At 41.2% G+C, this 25,152-nt stretch overlaps 1 protein-coding gene across 2 annotated transcripts in view; it reads right to left on the reverse strand.

The window, feature by feature from the left end:
• The window catches only part of znrf3 (zinc and ring finger 3), a 161,785-nt gene extending 137,252 nt beyond the window's left edge, over positions 1-24,533 (reverse strand). For both annotated transcript variants that reach the window (XM_034170858.1, XM_034170857.1), the window contains exon 1: positions 23,825-24,533. In XM_034170858.1, coding sequence (XP_034026749.1) covers positions 23,825-24,055 — 231 coding nt within the window. In that variant the 5' untranslated portion in view covers positions 24,056-24,533. The remainder of the gene's footprint in view (positions 1-23,824) is intronic.
• Positions 24,534-25,152: the final 619 nt, after the last annotated feature.

The raw sequence follows: 25,152 nt of genomic DNA on the forward strand, positions 1-25,152 counted from the left end.
AAGATGGTTTGGTGCAACAGGCAACCTTAGTTGCTGTAAGTTGGCATGAAACTGTTGTGTAAATTTAGTAGCAGTGTAGCAGTAAACACAAATGGAGTATGATGCCATTATTGCAAATTTCACACAAAACCTTTCCTGAACAGCGATGTGTTTTCATGGGATGTTATTACAGCAAATAGACTGGTTCATCTAACTAATGGAGTGGAGCATTTTATGCTTCCTGTGGTTGGGCTTGCTTTGTGGTAATAAATAATTAAATGAATAAAACAAAATTATTGGAAATCAAAGTAATAAATTTTAGTAACTAAAGTCCAAGACATAATAAATGACATGGAAATATTCATGTATCCACCCCCTGACTTGTGTAAAGAAAAGATAAATAAATAAGGCAATTTTGAGGTTGCAGTACTTGTACAAACAGAAGAAACTATTGGACATTAAAGTAATGCATTTTTGTGAATAAAGTCCAAGACACTTGACACAGAAATGTATATATAGCCATCCCCTGAGATGTGTAAAGAAACTGATTGTGAAGGTGATCATTTAGTTCTGCTATACGTAAAAGGTATCCATACTTATGCACACCATTGTGGCGTCTATATTTTATTTTTATTTATTTATTTATGTTGCAGAGATGGGTTTTCACAGAATTTACAGGGCGTTTTTCAGAAAATTTCATATAAAGAAGCCTGAATTCTCTTCTTTAAATTTGATGTTATAAAAGAATGGATGATTTTCAAGTTGCCATTAGACAGCGCCTACGCGCATGCGTGATGACATCACAACTCTTTCTGGTTAGGGAGACGCGGTTTCGTTCAACAACAAGAAATGTCAAGAAACTTTCTTGGGTGTGGTTGGAGGTGTGTGAATAACCTTTTTAATAACAATGTCAGTCACACAAGGAAATCAAATAATAGTGAAAAAATGTTCATTGTGCCCAGAATGTTGGTATTTTGGTCGTTGAACTTTCCTAGCAACGACGCCCCGGTCACACGGCACTAACAAAGGACACTGAAGCCAAAACAAAACAATAAATCTGCACGTCTGCATGTCGTCTCTGGCTGGAGAGGCCGTGCACAAAGCTGGATGACGGCTGAATGTTGTATCTGAAAGTCCAGATTTCTTGTTTCATTTTGGCTTCAGTGTCCTTCGTTAGTCCCATGTGACCAGAGCTTTAGATCAATATTCACATCACTGCAGCAATCCTTTTCATTCCTTGTGGACAACAATGACTACAAAATTACTTTCCGATACGGCGTGGAATTCACCTCCAGTGCCCATTTCACTCCCTGGAAATCTGACTGGTGAGCTGGTGTTTCTAATGATGCCAAACACGCGAGCGAGAGACTCACTAACAGGAAGTCTCGGTTTCAAGATGGCAGCGCAACTTGAAAATTGTCCATTTAAATGTGTAAAAGCTCAAGGGAACACAAACCTTTTCACATGTCCACAATGTAATGATTTCCTTTTTTGTATTCTAAAATTTGACATTCACTCCCAAACAAAACCCTACAAATACAAGGCACAATCATGAACTTAATATCAGAGCCCAACCAATATGTAGGTTGTCCAATAATATTGGCTGATATGAGCCTTTCACAAACATATCTGTATCTGTGTTATTTGCAGAAAATCACGTTGGCTGTTGGAAATTGTCATTGAGTAGTTTGCCCAGCAGAGGGCACTGTAATGGCAATGTTTGCAATTCTGGCTGCGAACTCCATCGCCCTTTGGTCACATTGCCTACAACAGACAGAGGCAAAGCGACCAGCTGCCATTCATTTTCAATCATACTGGGCATTTTAAAACAACAGGAGACAAGTGGTCACTGCACCGCCAACTAGGCAGGGCCACAGGCAGCGTGATGTATGCTGGTTGTTAGGGTCATGTTTAAACAGTCAAACATCAAGCCTCAACTACATTTCTTTGTCACAAGGGTTTGATAAAATGTTAGGAAACATTGCCATTTTTTAATGTATCTACTGGCATTTAAATTGGCCAATTCAATTACTGCTGTGATAGTTGCATGTATATAATCTAGAAAAACTACATGAAAGACTTTGTCCATCTGAGTGAGCCGGTGAGGCCACAGTCCCACTTTTCACGGGGATACATTCAGCTGGAAATGCCTGCGGGAAGCATGTCAGCTCAAGGTTGACAATTTGATTTTGTCACATGCCTGTGGGATGCGGACAAAGAACCACCAGAAAGGGCTGCATTGGCCTGTTTAAAGTTTTTTTCTATACTTCATGCCAATCTCTCATTTGTCTGAAAACTGAATTCTTAGTGGCTTGCTTCCTGCAAATGTCCAAGGTATCATTATGCAGACGTGTTTGTTTGGACAAGGAATGTCCAACATATTCTCTGTACCTTGAAAAAGAGAAATAAAAGTGTGTATGAATAAAGTGAATAATGATGTGCTCAATCTCACAAAGCAAAGAAACAATTCTTTCTACTGATAAATAACATAAGGGATAGGAAAAAAATATTGATACTCACAATATTGTGATACTCAAAATACTTAATATAATACTTAATATATTATATCCTTAATATGCGATATGAGAATGGATTTTTTTTTTCACATACCAGGAATCATGGATCTGTTTGACTACATCAGAATACTTGAAGAGGTCATGTTGCCTTATGTGAAAGAGGAAATGCCCTTAAAATGGGTGTTTCAACAAGACAACAACCCCAAACACACCAGCAAACAAGCAGCATATTGATTCCAGACCAACAAGATTAATGTTGTGGAGTGGCCAGCCCAATCCCTGGACCTTAATCCAATAGAAACTTGTGGGGTAACACCAAAAATACTGTTTCTGAGGCAAAACCAAGAAATACAAAGGAATTGTGGAATGAAGTACAATCGTCTGGCCTGGAATACCTGTACACATGTGCCAGAAGTAGGTCGACTCAAGATGTGAATCGGTTCTCAGAAACAGCGGTTATACGACTAAATATTAGTTCAGTGAAAGCTACATCTTCAAGCATTTTTCAGTTGATACAGTAAATGTTTGAGTTTGTAAAGAAAAATGCAAACCCTGCTGAACAGCTTAATATTCCTTTTATTCACTTTCTGTAAAGTAATAACTCTGAGAAATGTTCATGTTTTGATTTGGAATCGAATACGCGTTCCCAATGCATCTGCATGTATGCAATTAAAAGAGGATTTAAGGATTTTGAGCTTTACTCACTTTTTAAACACACCGCTGTTATTCTGAAGACAACCCCAAGTGCATCATACCCATCCTAAACAGCATTAGTCACATTTCACTCGTATAACCAACCTGAGAAAAAATAGGTACTTTTTATTTTTTAATTTGCAGATGGTGTGCTTCAGTTTTAGTATTACAGACAGAGGGACGGACATGCTGATCACTATATCCCCCAGTATTTCATACCGGGGGGATAATAAATGATATCATTTTCTATATCTCCAAATTAAAAGGTCATATAATGCGGACAAATCTGGTGAACTCTGATAAACCAGACCAATCCAATAAGCATGTTTATTTTGGTTATGTAATGTGGTGGATGCTGGATTGATGATGGAAAATTAGGAGCAGGTGCAGTTGTCAGTGAGAGACAAATGATAGTATAATGCAATGTGCAAGCTCACCACTAGAGGACACTAAACCCTACACATTAGCTTTAAATATTTAACGCAATTAAAAATATTGGGAAACTGGGAAATCTTGACATTATGGGCATCTTTAGCATGAACTGTGTTTTGTCTCCATTAACAGAATTAGCTGCACAGTCCTGTGACACTCATGAATTCTACAGGCCACATGCTGCAAACAAGGAGGTCTCTTCTTTACAAAAAGGCAACAAAGGCTTTGTCTACAGTCCTGACTTCCGAGTCCGACCCAGGATGCAGACGTTAAAAGGCTGACCGCTGCGTGAACTCTGAATAAATAAAAGAGCAGCTGTTTACTGCTAGTTTAACATCAAAGGGGCATGCGATCCCAAAACAAGGGCGAGGAGGACTGGATGTCAATCAGAGGTGTACAAATAACCTTCATTGAACCAGATCAACAATGCTGAGTTACTGCGCCGCTGCCGCGCACTCTGCACGGGCAACACTTTCCTGCAGCGTGCGCCTCGTCTGCCGTGGCAGCTGTCAATGAGTTATCAGCCTGACGATCACGGGGGCATTCCGAAAGGATCCGCGGTCATGCTTGGTTTGACACTGCATGGGAAGTACACATGCAGGCCCTGAATAAACTTTAGAAAGAAGAGTCAACTGTGTTCCACCTGTTGCACACTTTACAAACGCCTCACAGATGAACCAGCTGCGATCAGAGTTTGAAAAATTCTAAACGGACATTAGTGTGGTATCAGGACTCGCTGACTATGACTACAATGTGTTTTTCTCGGCCTGCCTGTGCACAAGGACACCTCCACCTTTATTTGTATGGGAGCGGATTTGGCTTCAAGGCCTGCAATTACATCATCATTCAGTTTTTTGCAGTGCCAAATATCATCGCCGGTATTACTCACAGATGTCTTTGAAGAGTTTGGCCCAGCCCTCTCTCTCTCTCTTTCCTCCTCCCCCTCCTCCATCGGCGCTGCCTTTGATGTTAGCGCGTGGAGCTACGCCGAGCGCCGTGGCCTCCCAGGCCTCCCTGCCTTGCCTGATCATATCTACTCAGGCGGCACATTCATGTGGTTTACACCCGCAGCACAACTCCCACCAGCTATTCGCCCAGCTTCCAAAGCCCCTCCCCGTTCAGGGTTCAAGTCCCGGAGAGGCAGGCAGTCTGACCTGAGCCACAGACGAGCGACACTAGAGGAATTATGGCGGTTTTGCTGCAGAACAAGAAAAGTTACTTGACCCTCATGTGTTCTCATTTTCCTGACGATGACGTCGAAGCAACGGTGAGGTTCCCTGTTATGAGAAACGAGTGCAGAACACAAAATGAATGATCTTTCAAAAGAAAAATCTGAGTTTGAGAGCAAACAGTTTGGCAAACATGGCAGCTCACAAAAATAGAAAACTCTTTGTCCCCAATATCTTCTCTGTCCCAAGACAGAGAAGTAAATTAAACAAAAAAACTCCCCCACCCCCTTTCTTTTTTCCTTTTATTTAAATGTAGACCACAGTTTTGGCAGAAAGACATTTTTTGGGGGGGGAGTAAGTGATATATCTTTGCTGACAAGCTCGGGGACATGGAGCACAATTCAAGAAGAAGAAAAAAAACTGATAACCCAGCTTTTTCTGGTCTAACCAAGCAAGTCCAATCCATCACACCTCTGGCCTCATTGTGTTACATCCTGGGTCCTTTGTCATTACTGACGCAGCTACCTGCGTGCTCCACAAGCTGGTCTAGAACGGGGAAGTGCAAGTCTGAGCCAATGCCAACAACAAACACAAAGTACTTTTAGCTTTTACCTGCAACTGATTAGTTCCCATGTGGTTCTCCGGCAAATAAAGCTTACCAAGTATTTCTTCATACACAAAAACAATCTCATTTTCAAATGGCAATCATTTCAAATTTAATATAATCCCTGAATGCCTCTGTATGTGTGCGTGTGTGCATGCGTGCATGTTTGCGGCTTCAATCACAGAGAAACTGGGGACAGCTGACATTTGCTGTTTGGTATGTTTATTTATTATATGGCCGCTATGCTTCGCGCGCTCTGATTGGCTGATTACCAGTCGGATATTTTCCCCGTATCGGACCAGTTACCATGGCAATTGGTCTGCAATGTTTATTTTCTACACCAGGAAGCTAAAAACACTTTTAGAAAAACCAAGTCGAACATGAACGTACTCCATAAATATCTAAACGGCGTCAGAAAAAACGTACAGATTGAAAGCTTACCAGCTAACAACCGGACCATCTGTTAGCAAGTTTTTCATGGAGGTGAAGAAAGCAAATGAGCCCGACACAGTCAGCAGCATGTTTGGGCAATAGTGTAAGTTTCCGTGTTTATAAATATAATAACCACATAATAAACAAATTATTAACCTCACTTGCTCGGTCTGTACGGGGGGATATCAGCGCTCGGTGTTTTTCGCTGACGCTCGTACTGTCAACACCTCAGTCTGATATTTTTCCGTACAGACCTCTCACTCTGTAAATAATCCTTTAGTATTTTGGGTCAAGGATGAAAGCTGTGAAAACAGATGAAAGCTGCAAAACCAGAAAGTTGACCACTATTTTCTTTTTTTTTTTTTTTTTTTTTTAGAAATTAGCGATATTAGCTAACAACAGTGAACAATGGACATTGAGCTGCAATGCACCATGGGAGTTTGGGGTTTAAAATGTTGTTATTGTGATTCATGTTAGATTAACAGTGTTGTTAGTGTTATTGATTTATTGTTTTTTCGTAGTTCAATTGGTTTAGTCAGTTTAGTGGCCTACCTTCTTTGTAGGAGATGCAAGCTAAAAGAAACTGGAGTGTAGTTAGACAGCATCGGACGGTGGTTTGTAGGATGATTTTAGAGGTGAGAAGAGTCAAAGCTCAACAAAGGATCAGATGGTGGAAGTTGAAGAAGGAAGACAGCAGTACACTTCTCACTGCTGGAGCCCAACCCAGCAGTAATTCTTTGTAGATACACTGGCAGTACAAGACAAAAAATGTTCTTCAATAATAAAATATTTGTAAAACCCTTATTAAATACAACTTAATTTTCTTACAAATTGCACTTGAACAAATTCCATATTTCAGTTTCTCAGCACAATTTGTCTGAAAAGTCAGTAGTATGATGATCAATGTCATTTACAGAAAATTATAAATGCTCTGAAGTTGACTTGCCTGTATACTATTTGTGCCTGTATTAGTTTTATCTGATTATTTTTCCAAAGGAACGAGATGACCTTGGGATTATGCCGCTGGTCAGTCTAACACACTAATATATCCTAGAATGTCTAAAATTATGTTCCAAAATAGAAATGATGCAATTATATATATATATATATATATATATATATATATACACATGTAAATAAAATTGACATTTAAATTAAACATATATTAGTCCAAAAAATATCTGTTGTTTTCCCCTGAAATCTATTTTGTCTGTACCAGTTAATAATCTTTTCAGTGGTTATGTAAGGCAAAGGGGTAAATATCCTGACAGTATCCTGACAGTTTTAATTGCATGCAAGAGGGACTGGAGAACTATTAAAATGACACACTGACGAACTAAAACATGAATGTGTCACCATGACATGAAAGTAGGATCTATAATGCAGAATCCAGAATGCATTAAATGACTAGAAACACTATGTTTTTTTTACATACGTGGCATATAATTATATAATAATGTACACAAAAGAGAGAACTTTGAACCTGGTGTTCTTGAACTTTGGTGAGTGGGACAGATTGGCGATAAGAGCTCTCCTTTCATAAAAGCAGGCGCAAATGAGCACCTTGAGTCAGGCGAGGAAACAAATGTTCACCTCGGCGTAAGCACACTCTTGATTCCCCGGACTGGCAAAAAAGGACAACCCAAAAAAAGGGGGGGGGGCGTTGTGGTCTTCCACGGTTAGTCAGCACATTCCTGCCTGGACAAGCCGCTGGGAGCATTGTCATTTCATAACCTTCAACCCCTGAGCCTTTGTTGTGTAGACCCTCTATGTCAGTGGATAAAAATGTTGGCTGAAGTGATGGACTAGGCCTTTCAGCATCGTTTCATCAAATGTAGACAAGATATACTAGCAATCATTCACACAGCAAGGATCTTCAAATGAACCCTTGTACACGGCCGTATACCTCAATCTAGTAGCGGGCTGTATTGCCGAAAATTCATAACATGATATATTTAAACATCAGGCAGTACCGGTATTTCAATATATGCTGCAATGCTCCAAATATTAGATGACCCTGATTATAAGATGAGCCCTCCTCCCCCCGCCACCCTTTTTTAAGACATATATTTGAAAAAAAGACTTGGGGAAATGAGCTTTGACATTATCAGTAGCAGATCAGGAGAACTACATTAAAGAGGAGGATTCCCCCTGAGACAGCTTTGGATACTGGAGAAGAATCTACAGCAAGCTGCTCATCTCTCCTGGAGAGGACACTCAGGCACCCGGCAATTACAGAAACTAGTGGAACCACCAGTTCAGACGTGCACTTGTTCCAGGTAGAATTGCTGTGTGAGCCGGGAGAGTCTCAGAGGGAGACACGGGGAGACAGAGAAAAGGGGTTGAACAGTTACACAGGGGACTCTTGTTTGGACACTAAATAAAAGTTGCAACATATACCAAAAATTCCAAGACACCCCAAACCTGTTCATCAAAGGGGTTGGGTGCTTCTAGAGAATGGCGGATAATATAAACGTACGCTTTGCTATACTTCAGTCGCAGATTGTGTGATAATATCTTTAGGATGGATGATGGAGGTGATGGGTGTTTGTGTGGGAGCAGGGTGTCAAGTAAAAGAAAGAGAAAAACAGTTTAGACTGTTCTATTCCAAAAAGGGGAGAAACACAGCTTCAAGTTTCTTTGGCGAGGACATGAAAGCGAAACAGGGTGGCGGTTCAGAGACGATAGCACTTAAAATACAGCTGTGACCGCCAAGCCAATAAATGGAAAAGAGTAGTGAGCAGCACTTTTAACCTTTTATACCAGCATTTGTGTACTGCTACTATTGCTTTGACGCTGGGAGTGGCCCCATCCCTGGCACCTCCCGTCTGGGACCGGCCCATTATGGCCTCTTGGGGTTTCCAGTCTGTGGTGAGAAAGCGCGCTGGATGTTTTAACCACTAAAGCTCTCATTATAGTCTAAATGCAGTGCGACACAACTGCTGCCAGCTCCAAGGTAGCAGCTCCAGTATTTAAGCTCATCATCGTCTTAGTTCAAAACCACTTCTTCACCCTACACGTCCCGTCAGAAAAACAAAAGAGCAATTTCAGCGACGTCAAAATCTCTCGCTATGGTAACTGGCGTTACATGTGCAAGGACAAGAAGTTCAAAGATGAAATGGCTAGCAGATTTTGGGATTATGCTTGGGAAACTACAGCCTCTTCTTCCTGAAGCTGGATACAGGAGATGCTCGGTGTTTCTTCCGGGGACGAAGTACGTTAAGCCACGCGATTCCGTCTGGTTCTGGTCGGTGACGCCGTGAGTTCCATCTGATACTCTCTGTGCCCCTGCCACGTCCCTGCCTCAGTTGCTCACTCACATGCTGACAGCACGAGCACGCTGGAATGCCAGGGCAGATGTGCGCTCCAGCAGTGCACCGTGGCTCATCTCGCTGCAGGAGAGACAATTTGATGTCAGGCACAATACAGAGCTGCAGACTGTGCCTCGCATCAAATGCAATCCAATCAGGAAATCTCTTTGTACGGACAAGAATACACTCAATGCCAAAGACAAATGGCATGATGGGGAATCCTGCATCGGAAATCAAGCCCACAAATTACACCATACATCCATCTGTTTATCCAGGTGTGTGTCTCTTCACCTGTGTTTCAAAATAAAAGATTTGTTCATGTATGTGGTGCTGAAAAATAATTTAGCCAAGTCAAACTGGCATCATGTGGACAAAGTAGTGCCCCCTCCTCCCAGTATCAAGGTCATGTAATGACTCAAATCAGGCTACACTGCTAATTGATTGAATTGATTGATTGATTGATTGATTGATTGATTTAAGCAGGAGACTTATTTCCACTGTGGTCCCTCAACAAATTAAAAAAAAACAATGTTATACATAAATGCCATTCCATAAACAACAAATTTACATAGACAACCTATCTAAAACCTGATATTAAAAACATGATTTATTTGTACAAAACATAAGAAACCTGGAAAACCCAACATCACATAGACTAAGGCAACTACATATAGTAGCACCAATAACATATTGTAATCTGTATTCTCATGTGGGATTTTCAATTCAATTTCAATGTATTTTCCTTTATATAGTGCCAAATCACAACAGAGTTGCCTCAAGGCACTTCACACAGGTAAGGTCTAATCTTACCTGTGTGATGGTCTTCTTTGTCCACCAGAAGGTTGGGACATTGGTATACGAGGGCTGTCAATAAAGTTACGGTCCTTTTTATTTTTTTCAAAAACTATATGGATTTCATTCATATGTTTTTACGTCAGACATGCTTGAACCCTCGTGCGCATGCGTGAGTTTTTCCACGCCTGTCGGTGACGTCATTCGCCTGTGAGCACTCCTTGTGGGAGGAGTCGTCCAGCCCCTCGTCGGAATTCCTTTGTCTGAGAAGTTGCTGAGAGACTGGCGCGTTGTTTGATCAAAATTTTTTCTAAACCTGTGAGACATATCGAAGTGGACACGGTTCGAAAAATTAAGCTGGTTTTCAGTGAAAATTTTAACGGCTGATGAGAGATTTTGAGGTGATTCTGTCGCTTTAAGGACTTTTCACGGTGCGAGACGTCGCACTGCGCTCTCAGGCGGCGTCGTCAGCCTGTTCAAGCTGAAAACCTCCACATTTCAGGCTCTATTGATCCAGGACGTCGTGAGAGAACAGAGAAGTTTCAGAAGAAGTCGATTTCAGCATTTTATCCGGATATTCCACTGTTAAAGGAGATTTTTTTAATGAAAGACGTGCGGACGGGTCCGCGCGTCGGGACGCAGCTGCCGCGACGCTCCGCCACAGGAAAAACACCTCTGTTGAAAGCCTTAAGGACAAGTTGGAACATGTCCTGCCTGTTAAACAATTTCTCATATACTCACTCCACTGAAAGCCATCAAAAGCCGCCTGGATTTTACAAATGGTTATCAACACGGAGGTGTTTTTCCTGTGCCGCCGCACCGCGTCGGCTGCGTCCCGACGCGCGGACCCGTCCGCACATCTTTCATTAAAAAAATCTCCTTTAACAGTGGAATATCTGGATAAAATGCTGAAACCGACTTCTTCTGAAACTTCTCTGTTCTCTCACGACGTCCTGGATCAATAGAGCCTAAAATGTGGAGGTTTTCAGCTTGAACAGGCTGATGACGCCGCCTGAGAGCGCTGCACGACGTCTCACACCGTGAAAAGTCCTTAAAGCGACAGAATCACCTCAAAATCTCTCATCAGCTGTTAAAATTTTCACTGAAAACCAGCTTAATTTTTCGAACCGTGTCCACTTCGATGTGTCTCACAGGTTTAGAAAAAATTCTGATCAAACAACGCGCCAGTCTCTCAGCAACTTCTCAGACAAAGGAATTCCGACGAGGGGCTGGACGACTCCTCCCACAAGGAGTGCTCACAGGCGAATGACGTCACCGACAGGCGTGGAAAAACTCACGCATGCGCACGAGGGTTCAAGCATGTCTGACGTAAAAACATATGAATGAAATCCATATAGTTTTTGAAAAAAATAAAAAGGACCGTAACTTTATTGACAGCCCTCGTACTTTTATTTATAAGGCCAAGCTTGGGTTGCTGCCCTCCTACATCTGTAATTTGATCACACAGAGATTCTTACTTTTTGCATTCAAATGATTGTTTCCTCATAGAAGTATAGACTTCAAAAGACTTACAAAAATTAAAAAGACTGAATGATATCACTTAAAAAGATGGAACAATATCATTTGAAATGATCAACAAATAGCTTGAGGTTTAACAGTTTCCACATTCTGAACATTTTGCCTGACAATTTTACATTGTATTTCCTATAATAATATTTAAAAGAAATACCTGAACATGACAGTATAAGTCACAGTTAGCAATGCAGATCTCCCAGTTTTTTACCCAAGGCCAGCAAATATCGGGTACTGCGAAGGCTTTGCGTCCGTCCGTACTCAACAAAAGTCCAGTCCTATTATTGCTAGAGTCTTCAAATTCACAGGGAACATTCTTGTGACACAGACCTTGGACAAGTTCAAAGATGCTAACCTTGACCTACTTTAAGAGGTTAAAAAGTCACATTCTGTTTCATTCTGTTGCATTCTTTTTTCTTTTTTTGAGGAGTGGGGGTGACAGCCAATGAGAGTAGAGCGGCACCGTGAACCGCGACGTCAGTGGCTGGTCTAGCTAGCTGCAAACTCTGTTTCGTTAAACAACTGCAAATTTTAAAGAAGACAGTGCTCATATGGCCGAAGGTATTTTAGCATTGCATTATATTTTAACAGTACACTACCCACAGTTCAGTTCATTTTTGAGCTTTCAAAGTTTATTGTTGCATCCTTGTTTCCCATATGACTGCCCAGGCCAAGGTCCCCTGAACCTGATGACTTTGGAAGGTACACTTTAAAAAACATGAGCCAACTAAAAGCAGATGTGTGTTGCATCTGTTTGCTGCAGGTAGCAAAGTTAAATGTGTAAAGCCACTGCTGAGAACTCGTTTTTCTGAAAGTGGCTCACAATAAACATATTTAAAAGTAAAATCACAGCCAAATAGCACAATATAGGACACTTTCCAGTTCTGATTTTGAGGTGGCTGTTGGATAACGGCAGCGCGTGAAACTGTGTAAACCAGGGCTGCCCAATTTGGGGCCTGCAAGCAATGTTTGGCCAATCTTGCTTTTTGAACAGGGCTACCTGGACTTACATTTTAGGGATAAAAGGTGGTGTCCAAAAACCTTGGCATCTGCCAGAAATGACTGCAGATGAGGGCAGTGTAAACAAAAAAACCCACATAAAATAAACAATTGTTCATTAATCATAATTTGGGTAAAAGTTTGAAAGGAGAGTCTTTTTGATTTGAACAGCCATACTACCTGGTAGAACACAATCTACTGTACTTTGGCACCTAAAACAGCTGTAAATACTTTCTTGAAATAGTCTTAAGGTAACACACATATAGCTTTGTTTCTTGACAGGATGATTTATGTCAACACTGGTCACTTTGTAATTATGGGGACAAACTGGCGCAATCAGGAAACTGCCTTGGGAACCCTGAGGTTTGGCCCTGTGGCCAGATCTGTGTCATCATACCCCCCCCCCCATCCCACCCCCACCCCCCACCCCACCGCCACTTAGGGCAGAGTGAGAAGCAAATTACGTTATTTTATTATTTCTGGCCCCAGCAACACGTGCTCCTTTACCCACTCTTCAAACAAGGATGAGCGAATGTTACCTTAAGGAAATGAATGAAGGAGGGTCAGGAGTGTTTTACAGTGTTGGTGGTTAGTTCTTTGCTCGGGAACGGCTGCCAGGCCTCCCTGCTGTAGGTAAACCCATACCTGCTGAGGTCTGGTCACGATTCTACACACAACCCATCAAGAGCCTCTTCAAACAAACAGACTTAAGAGACCTCAAAACATCCAACTCAACACATCAAGCAGCCTATTCACTGAACATGATGATGGAACGCTTCAAGCCTTCAGCGCAGACAGCAAAAAGACAACCAGCGCAATGGTTGCAGAGGTCACTGCGGACAACTGAGAAAACTAGTAGCTAAATATTTATGTTCAACCCAATTCCGGTGTAATCCAATACCCTTTACACCACCGCACCAATTTCCCAACACTTAATGCAATGTTATTCCACAAGGGTTAGAATTTTCAAGTAGAGAATTATATACCATTTGAAAATTACACTTCACAGGTTGCATGGTAGTTATTTGACGGTAGTTTCAACTTTCATAAATCTTCGGTATAATATATGCTGTCGGAAACTCAAGACAGTGCTCTGTGCAAAACTGACAAACTGCACCTCATTATAGCTCGACAAAATAGAAGCTGCCTGTAAGTGGTCATAAGCTATGTTAGCAAAGAAAGCAAACCCAAATAGATGTGGGTTTCGATGTAAGACTGAGGTCCGACGATTCTGTGTGGTTACCGAGTGGCGCCAAATGGCCATCGCTGTGTGTAAACAGGGCCGTTTTTGTGCTGAGTATCCCCTCCTTTGATCCCCACATATCATCTTTCTGTTTTCAAACTAAGAGCTTGCATTTTGAAGAAAACAAAGATCCACTGGAAAGATGCAGGATGTGGCTGTTGTTCTGCAACTTATCCTTCTTCCAGAGTGGCAAAGGATGCTGGTAGGAGACGTTGAGTTGTGCGCGCTTTGCGTCTTTCTGTATTAAGAATACATATATAATAACTCAAGGAAAACCTTTGCTGACTAGAACACATTTCAGGTTTTTGTGGTGTGATGTGGTGTGGTGGTACGGCGCGGCATGGAGTGGCGTGGCGGTGACACCACAGACCAGCAATCATCAACAAGAAATATACTTAAGAATTGTGGTGGACAGGCTCAGTAGTGGACATGGTCTCTAGAGTCCACAGGTCTATAGAGTTGTTACTAGTGTATATTTTCTGCAGACAGGAGATGTTTGTCTACATAAAGCTTCAGCGTTTCCCCTCCCACAAAGGGAAAATTTTGAATTTTTCACACTTTTAAAGGAGCAATTCTGGTGAATTTGAACAGATGAAAAGATGATTTTATGTGGATAGAAAATGCTCACACTTACACCTTTAATTGTTTAAAATCTTGGATTGTGACCAGACAATCCAAAGCAATGTTTGTCAATGAAACCCAATAATCAGGATGTGTAGAGTCAGTCCAATGTACATGTAAATTCTGGTAAAATCCATTCAGGACCACACTACAAATGGTGTTTTTTTCCCAATTAAAAAAACAGGTATGTTGATTTTAACTCAGTCCAATGTAAAATCCAAGTTGACACTATTTACAGTACTGACAGGAATAACAAAAAATCATGTACAGACAGCTCAAGCTAGTTTGTGTGGTATTTTTCTCTTATTCAGTAATTTATGTCGAATCCTGGTCATACATGCCTCTTGTTGATGTGTTCAGCCCCTGTCTTCGTAGTTCTTTTGTATTTTCTTACTCTCTTAGTTCATTTTTTAATAAGTACCAACTTACATCAGGTCCGACATCAACACACAAAGTCACAGGGCTGCAGGTTGTCAGTGGTATTACTTTGTTCAACCACGTCCATGCAAACTTTTCTTTGCAGATTCTTTATCATTTTCTTGGACACACTTGGCTTGTCTTTTATCCTCCACAGTGCATTTTCCTCACAAAAAACTGTCCAAACTTTCAAACTTATTTCCCTTGCCACCATTATGCATCCCATAATAAGCAGGTCTTGCACGTGTGATCTCGCACAAAATGCAAAAAAGTAAAGTTTTTACCGCTTAGAGTACCCCTGCCCCGTCATGAACTACCCACCCCTTGTTTCTGATTGATTACAGTTCCTTATTCTCAATGGCAAAGAAATGATATTATCTAAAGTTAACAAGGACAAAGATCTCAAAATCTCAGTTTAAAACCTTTGTAAACTTATCAATAAGTCTCACAGTCTGACTGATATTGAGTTTTTTGGGCCGGTACAATAATTAACCATGCAGGGGTGGTGGACAAGTGGTTAATGCGCTTGGTATCAGTTCAGAAGGTTCCGGGTTCAAATCCCACCCCTGCCACATTTCTCCATGTAATGTGGAGTTGCGTCAGGAAGGGAATCCGGTGTAAAACCTGTGCCAAATCAACATGCAGATCCACCTTGGATTTGCTGTGGTGACCCCAAGTGCAAACAAGGGAGCAGCCAAAGGGACTTTACTTTTTTACAATAATATTTTAACCCTCTGGGGTCCGAGGGCATTTTTTGGACAGTTCAATCGCCTGGCATAAATGTTTTATTACTGCTGTTAACAGCTCTCCCTGCATCCCACAATCACGTTTTATGTCTCTTTTTTTTCAGGACAACCTGTGCTTTCAGAATATATATGTTTTTGTTGTGTTTTATAAGTGTAATAAAGGTTTACAATCAAAAATAGGCAAGGAAAAAATAAAGCGAAAAAGAATTTTCCACACACATTTATTTAAAACACACAGCAAACTATAATAAACAACTGTTTTGACACTTTATAAAGGTAATTTGAGGTCTTGTGTGAAAGAAAGTACAACAAAAAGGTTCAAACAATAAACACAAATGCACATTTTGAACAATATATACAAAATGGTCTATGCGTTTTGTTGTCCATTGATATGGTAAACAGTGCTTTACGCAGAGAAAGCAACAGAGTTATCCAGTAACATTCACATGCAAACTAGTGGAGCAATCCTGATAGTTACACACTCTTTGTTTGAGCACGTCAGATTGTCATCAGAGGCTCTCCGTCTGCTCCTGCTTTCAATGATCGCTGTGCATAATGGCGCAGGGCACACTGAGTATGTACTAATAGTATGTACTCATTGGAGCACCCAGGGGGCTATTCAAACGGGCCAACTAGTAACATATCACTCCTGAAAATGATCTTTGGCTTTTCATGTGAGGTAAATCTGCCCTACGATTGGATTTTGGAAAACCATGTGACGGTGAACCAATTCCGATTGGACACTCACATTGCACATGTCATCAAACAGCTTCTTTAAGGAGTACAAAGATGGCTGATGGCTGGCTCGAAAGTCTGCGGAGTTAACTTTTCAGCAAAAAAAAAGTAAGTTTCAATCTCATATCATTCAAAAGTTATTTATAATTTAGTAAAGCTTGGTCTTAGCCGTCGTATACGACAGCGTCAGCCCCAGGGGGTTAAGGAGTAAAAAAAATTTACAATACCAATATACACACACACACACACACACATATACATATATACACATATATATATACACATATATATATATATATATATACATATATACACATATATATATATATATATACATATATACACATATATATATATATACATATACATATATATATATACATATATATCAATCAATCAATCAACCAATTTTTTTATATAGCGCCAAATCACAACAAACAGTTGCCCCAAGGCGCTTTATATTGTAAGGCAAGGCCATACAATAATTATGTAAAACCCCAACGGTCAAAACGACCCCCTGTGAGCAAGCACTTGGCTACAGTGGGAAGGAAAAACTCCCTTTTAACAGGAAGAAACCTCCAGCAGAACCAGGCTCAGGGAGGGGCAGTCTTCTGCTGGGACTGGTTGGGGCTGAGGGAGAGAACCAGGAAAAAGACATGCTGTGGAGGGGAGCAGAGATCGATCACTAATGATTAAATGCAGAGTGGTGCATACAGAGCAAAAAGAGAAAGAAACAGTGCATCATGGGAACCCCCCAGCAGTCTACGTCTATAGCAGCATAACTAAGGGATGGTTCAGGGTCACCTGATCCAGCCCTAACTATAAGCTTTAGCAAAAAGGAAAGTTTTAAGCCTAATCTTAAAAGTAGAGAGGGTGTGTGTCTCCCTGATCTGAATTGGGAGCTGGTTCCACAGGAGAGGAGCCTGAAAGCTGAAGGCTCTGCCTCCCATTCTACTCTTACAAACCCTAGGAACTACAAGTAAGCCTGCAGTCTGAGAGCGAAGCGCTCTATTGGGGTGATATGGTACTACGAGGTCCCTAAGATAAGATGGGACCTGATTATTCAAAACCTTATAAGTAAGAAGAAGAATTTTAAATTCTATTCTAGAATTAACAGGAAGCCAATGAAGAGAGGCCAATATGGGTGAGATATGCTCTCTCCTTCTAGTCCCCGTCAGTACTCTAGCTGCAGCATTTTGAATTAACTGAAGGCTTTTTAGGGAACTTTTAGGACAACCTGATAATAATGAATTACAATAGTCCAGCCTAGAGGAAATAAATGCATGAATTAGTTTTTCAGCATCACTCTGAGACAAGACCTTTCTGATTTTAGAGATATTGTGTAAATGCAAAAAAGCTATCCTACATATTTGTTTAATATGCGCTTTGAATGACATATCCTGATCAAAAATGACTCCAAGATTTCTCACAGTATTACTAGAGGTCAGGGTAATGCCATCCACAGTAAGGATCTGGTTAGACACCATGTTTCTAAGATTTGTGGGGCCAAGTACAATAACTTCAGTTTTATCTGAGTTTAAAAGCAGGAAATTAGAGGTCATCCATGTCTTTATGTCTGTAAGACAATCCTGCAGTTTAGCTAATTGGTGTGTGTCCTCTGGCTTCATGGATAGATAAAGCTGGGTATCATCTGCGTAACAATGAAAATTTAAGCAATACCGTCTAATAATACTGCCTAAGGGAAGCATGTATAAAGTGAATAAAATTGGTCCTAGCACAGAACCTTGTGGAACTCCATAATTAACTTTAGTCTGTGAAGAAGATTCCCCATTTACATGAACAAATTGTAATCTATTAGACAAATATGATTCAAACCACCGCAGCGCAGTGCCTTTAATACCTATGGCATGCTCTAATCTCTGTAATAAAATTTTATGGTCAACAGTATCAAAAGCAGCACTGAGGTCTAACAGAACAAGCACAGAGATGAGTCCACTGTCCGAGGCCATAAGAAGATCATTTGTAACCTTCACTAATGCTGTTTCTGTACTATGATGAATTCTAAAACCTGACTGAAACTCTTTAAATAGACCATTCCTCTGCAGATGATCAGTTAGCTGTTTTACAACTACCCTTTCAAGAATTTTTGAGAGAAAAGGAAGGTTGGAGATTGGCCTATAATTAGCTAAGATAGCTGGGTCAAGTGATGGCTTTTTAAGTAATGGTTTAATTACTGCCACCTTAAAAGCCTGTGGTACATAGCCAACTAACAAAGATAGATTGATCATATTTAAGATCGAAGCATTAAATAATGATAGGGCTTCCTTGAGCAGCCTGGTAGGAATGGGGTCTAATAAACATGTTGATGGTTTGGATGAAGTAACTAATGAAAATAACTCAGACAGAACAATCGGAGAGAAAGAGTCTAACCAAATACCGGCATCACTGAAAGCAGCCAAAGATAACGATACGTCTTTGGGATGGTTATGAGTAATTTTTTCTCTAATAGTTAAAATTTTGTTAGCAAAGAAAGTCATGAAGTCATTACTAGTTAAAGTTAATGGAATACTCAGCTCAATAGAGCTCTGACTCTTTGTCAGCCTGGCTACAGTGCTGAAAAGAAACCTGGGGTTGTTCTTATTTTCTTCAATTAGTGATGAGTAGAAAGATGTCCTAGCTTTACGGAGGGCTTTTTTATAGAGCAACAGACTCTTTTTCCAGGCTAAGTGAAGATCTTCTAAATTAGTGAGACGCCATTTCCTCTCCAATTTACGGGTTATCTGCTTTAAGCTATGAGTTTGTGAGTTATACCATGGAGTCAGGCACTTCTGATTTAAAGCTCTCTTTTTTAGAGGAGCTACAGCATCCAAAGTTGTCTTCAATGAGGATGTAAAACTATTGACGAGATACTCTATCTCACTTACAGAGTTTAGGTAGCTACTCTGCACTGTGTTGGTATATGGCATTAGAGAACATAAAGAAGGAATCAACTAGCAAGGAAGGAAGCAACTAACCAACATACCTTACACTGCCATCAGATTGATTTCACTCAAATTGGCAGTCATCATGTTGCATTGTCATCAACATTTGCATAAAGTACACTTCTGTTTTGGGGAGTGCTCTCTGCTGGGAAAACTAAGTAATGGCACTACTTCCAACAGCCAAAGTGTTTGTCTGCATTGTTTATTCGCCATTAATATTGGCAAAAAATAATGCAGATACTGATATGTTTGTGAATGGCTCATACATTATCAGCCAGCCAATATATCGGTCAGGCTCTAACAAAAACGCTTAGGTGATTTTAGTATGTGCTACAAAGAAATTCCATGAGAGAAATCTGCAATGGTCGGTGCAGATTCTGCGGGGTGGTTGGAGGAGTTGTGTAAGAAATCTAAAGAGCTCCTATTGGTTTTAGTCTATACCGTATTCCATACACAAATCCAATTAAAGCTCCATGGTTGAAGGGCAAAGAGATCTCCACTATTCAGGAAAAAAGGCAAGACTAATATTTGCAAAAACCTGTATAGATAAGTCACAGTCTAATGGTCTATGGACAGTTGAAACCAAAGTAGAGCACTTTGAGAAAGGAGTGCATCCATTTGTTGATAGGAGACAAAATGAAGCATTTAAGGAGAACACCTTAGCAACATTAAAATATGGTGGTTTCTGTCATGCGGTGAGACTACACGCAGAATGAAACTACCTTGTTATTCCGACTCGTCCGAGTCCTCACTTGCACTTCCCTGGGAATGAAAGTAGCTGCAACTGCTGCTGTCGGTACCCAAGTTGCAACAAGTGTTCTAATCCTTCTCCATCTGAAAACACGATAATGTCTTCATGGATCTCTAAGGGCGCTTTGAAACTAAATGCTTTGTATAATCATTTCTATCTCTTGTTCGTCTGTTAAAATGTTTTATATCTCCTTTGAAATCTGCGCTTCTGCATTTGGGAATTTTAAGCTCAAAACCCAACTTTAAAAAACATGATGTAAATCCCCCCCGCCAAAATAAAAAATAAAAACACAAAAATCTAATATAAGCAGAAAACAAGAATTGCACACCAAGACCTCAGGGTATTTTAGGATTTCTCTGGACAACTTAACTTCTCTCATATTTAAAAACAACTTTTCATGCGAAAATCTCTAAGACTGTTCCTATGACCATATTTTTCTCAGCTGTTTTGCGTCACGCAGCCCCCAAAATTTGCATAATGACAGTTTATATAGTTTTATATGGGACAGAAGTTGGACGAGGACAGACAAGAGAAGGCCAAACGACTATTGCCATTCCCTTCAACAATGCCCTCGTTTTCTCTCAATAAAAGCGACAACTGTCAAGCAAAATACCAACTTTACATTTTGTTTAAATGGACACATTTATGGTCATCTAGCCACACAACATTCATCACGGAGATCAGTTTCCAAAGACTTGCTCTTTTGTTTAGTCATGACATCATTGGAAAGTCATCTAATTTATCTTTACTCCCCACACAGGAAACAGTTGGCTCACTATCATTAGATTAGATTCAATTAGATAGAACTTTACTGATCCCCTGGGAAGACTCCCTCAGGGAAACTGAGGTTCCAGCAGCATTGTATAGCAGCACACAGGGTAAGAAGCACATATACAAAAAAAAAAGTTTACAAATCTAAATATAAATATTTAAATACCAGACAAAGTGATCAATACTGGTTTACTGGTTACTACTGCTCCTCTTTCCTGTCCTCTGTCTTCCTGTTACATCATCTACAAAACAGGTATGGATTCGCACCCAATTACAAACTGAATTAACGTTGTATGAAGTCCCTATATTCAGTTTGAATACGGGTTAGATTCAACAAACAGAAGGTGCATAACTCCTGTTTTAGGTCATCATGTCACAATGCTGAAGGTCATCTGTAAATGGAAGAAGTTCAGATGCACCAGGACTCTTCCTAGAGCTGGACGCCTGCCTAAACTGAGCGAAGGGCCTTAGTCAGGGAGGTGACCAAGAACCCAATGGTCACTCTGTCAGAACTCCAGCATTCCTTTGTGGAGAGGAGAACCTTCCAGAAGGACAACCATCTCTGCATCCCTCCATTTCCCTGAGGGGGTCTTCCCAAGGGATTAATAAAGATCCAGCTAATCTAATCTGATCCAACAATCAGGCCTGTATGGTAAAGTGGCCAGATGGAAGCTACTCCTCAGTTAAAGACACATGGCAGCTCACCTGGAGTTTTCTCAGAAGGCACCTGAAGGACTCTCAGACCATGAGAAACAAAAGTCTCTGGTCTGATGAGACAAAGATTGAATTATTTGGCGTGAATGCCAGGTGTCATGTTTGGAGGAAACCAGACACCATCCCTACAGTGAAGCATGGTGGTGGCAGCATCATGCTGTGGGAATGTTTTTCAGGAGCAGGAACTGGGAGACTAGTCAGGATTGAGGGAAGGATAAATGCAGCAATGTACAGAGACATCCTGGATTAAAACCTATTCCAGAGCACGCTTGACCTCAGACTGGGCAACGGTTCATCTTTCAGCAGGACAGTGACCCTCAACACACAGCCAAGATATCAAAGGAGTGGCTTCAGGACAACTCTGTGAATGTTCTTGAGTCGCCCAGCCAGAACCCAGACCTGAATCCAATTGAACGTCCCTGGAGAGATCTGAAATGGCTGTGTACCGATGGTCCACATCCAACCTGATGGAGTTTGAGAAATGCTGCAAAGAAGAATGGGTAAAACTGCCCAAAGATAGGTGCACCAAGCTTGTGGCATCATATTCCAGAAGACTTGAGGCTGTAATTGCTGCCAAGGGTGCATCAACAAAGTATTGAGCAAAGGGTGTGAATGCTTATGCACTTGTGATTTGTTTTTTTTGTTTGTTTGTTTGTTTTAATAAATAAATAAATAAATAAACTTTTTTCACATTGTCATTATGGGGTATTGTGTGTAGAATTTTGGGGAAAAATTAATTTTGTTTATTTTGGAATAAGACTGTAACAGAACAAAATGTGGATAAAGTGAAGTGCTGTGAATACTTTCTGGATGCACCGTATGCGGCTATCCTCTGTTGTTGAGAACATGACTTTTAAATATTTCCTGAAAATAATTAAGCCCTGTTACAAAGTTCCCACTCTTTTTTTTTAAATCAAGCAGTCTGTTGTCTTTTATTTCCACCTTACGGAAAATGTCCCAAACCATGAACTCAAATCCACAATATGCACTAAATGATTTTTGTCATTTTTGTGTATGTTACATCCCTTGTTAGGGTTAACATAAGGATTAAGACCCGTTCTCACTTTCATGGATATGAGTTCCAGAAGATCAAAGTTTACATGACAAAACAGTGTCACTGACTGAGATGACTCCTGTACCAGATTTGTATATTCGCAATTTGCACATGTGCGAAAAACAGGGAGTTTATTCAGTACAGAGTACCAAAATCATCTTTAATGTGAATAAATTCTGATCTTATTGCCACAAAAAACAGGGAGTTTATTCTGTACTGAGGTTACCCTTTCTGTGTGCGGACCAAAATCAGGTTTACAGGCGGGTTATTTTTCCTCCATGAAATGAAACCAGCTCTCAGTCTTTTCCGCACATAGAAAAGGTGAAAAAACTTCCTGGGGCTGAGGGGCTGTGATCTAAAGCGGTTCTGTTTGGCTCATCACACCCAGGGAACTGTGTCAAACTAACACCATCTTACACGCAACAAGCAGCATCTTGTTCATAAAAACTGTTTTGTCATTGTTAACAGGCTTCCGTTCAAAATGCTTATGAAGTTTGTCTGCTTTCTTCCATTGCATTGTTTTTTTCGCAGTCATTTAAGACGGCGCCGTTAAATGTGTCAAACATACGCCACTTTTCACGCCGCAATACAGCCTTAAAAAAAGTGGTATAAAAAAGTAGTTTAGATGTACAAAACGTGTTAAATACACAATCATGGTTGGGCGAATAAGGTAAGACATTATATTTATCTGCTCGGTTGGCCGTGTAATGTTCAATCTATGACTTATCTGCACAACGGCTGGGCGAATAGCCTTTGCCTTTGCACCACATTTCAGTGTTTCTCATTAATTATGCACATAGGAACTACGATTAGGTTTTGGTGAAAAAAAAACCCCAGCTTGAGATCACTTCAACTGCCAATGTGAACGTTGCCTTGAGTTCAACACTACTGGGAGCTCCATAGTAAGAAGGTGTCGGTGGGACGTGCGGGGCTGGTTTATGGTTTATAACGATAAGATCAAGAAACCAAACATATTAAGCAGTTATAATAATAACAAGAAAATCAGAGACAGAGTTTGGCCGAGATCCGCCGCCTGAAACGGATCAAAACAACAACAAATCGTCGTCGCGTGGGAAAAGTTGACCAACTTTTGTCTTGTCGGTACGTTTTTAGGAAGCCGGTTGTCAAACGTTGCTTAAGGCCACGAGGACGGTGTGGCCTGACGATCTGTGGAAAAGCAGCATATTTTCTCTGTGAATGAATTCCAGCAGATAGGAGCCATCTTGTGACCGCACCATCCTCCTCACGCGCGCGCGCGCGCGCACACACACACACACACACACACACACACACCGAGCCGTCAGGCCCGCGATGGGGCAAACTTTAAAACACTTTTTACATTAAATACTTAAAAAATAAATAAGACGTACTTGTACGATCTCCCCCTCGGCGCTGATCGTGGCTCCTGCTCTGGAGAACCGTCCCTGCAAACCGGTCGTGTAAGTCGTATAATCCCCATTGGGACTGGACTCGAACAGAACCACTTCCACAAAGGCAGTATCCTTGGCCAGAACGGTACCGAGAGATGCGGCGACCACCACGATCACCAGGACCACCGAGTCGGCTCCACGATCCAAACCTCTCCCCGGGATAATCATCATCTTGCCGGTTGGATCTGCGCCGATGGGGACATAATTTCACACGGATGAATCGGTGGGATGAGGGGAACTGAATCGGGAGCTGCGGCCGATGCGTCGGACGAGTCGGGAGTTGTGCAATAAAAAAGCTGCGCCTGTGCCGAAGCGTGTTTATTTCACCGCTCTGAAGCCTTGTCAATTACACCGCCTGCGAGCGCTCCCTCCCTCTGTCGATCTTTCCCTCCCTCTTTCTTTCTCACCCCCTCCTCTTCCTCCTCCTCTTCTACAAAGCGGATCTGCTTTGATCTGAAAACACGTGATTTTCTCTTTTTTAGTTTTTTTCTTTTCTCTCTCTCTCTCTCTCTCCCAAAAGGGTTCTATCTCCACCCACCAATCTTTCTGACCCTCTCTCCTTCGCACTCCCCTCTCAGAGTGCCAGCACTCGCTTTAAGGTGGACTCCGCTCCACCTCCGCAACAGGGCTTCGGTGCTTCCACATATTTGCAAAAGCACACTCAAGATTTGTTTTCATTTAGTTTGTCTCGCTTTTTTATTTCTGTTTGTTTGTTTAACGCCCCCTATGAGAATTCCGGTACCGGCTGGTGGTGTGGTTTTGCAGTTTGAGGTTGGTATTTTTTATTTTTGTATTTTTTTTTTTTTTGGGTTGCGGTGCCACCTTAAAACAAACACCTCCCGTTCAGGACGTGTCAGGATTTCACCGGGCTCATTTTTTTTCAAACTCATTCAGGATCAGCTCGCTCAAGTCTCAGTTTGTAACATAAGCAAGAGTCTATGTTTAAAATATCAAAACAATGTATTTCAATTGGGATGGGGGGGGGGGGGGTTAATTCTAGGTGTCACACTGCGGCCTGAGGGTCAAATCTTTAGAATGTTAGAGGGCCCACACCTGTTGCTGATTCATACCGGTGTCTCAGACCAAACGGTCCGCACCTAAAAATTAGTCCGCCTTTTGCATCTGCACATTAGAGGTGGACAATATCAGGAATTTTGGTGTTGATTAGAGGCGGGCAATACTGGGAATTTTTGTTGTGTGGGCCGCTGAAGAGGAGGTACTGCTGGCCCACCACCACCAGAGGGCGCCCTGCCTGGAGTGCGGGCTCC

The sequence above is a fragment of the Thalassophryne amazonica genome, chromosome 5 (assembly GCF_902500255.1).
Source record: "Thalassophryne amazonica chromosome 5, fThaAma1.1, whole genome shotgun sequence".
NCBI classification, from domain to species: Eukaryota; Metazoa; Chordata; class Actinopteri; order Batrachoidiformes; family Batrachoididae; genus Thalassophryne; species Thalassophryne amazonica.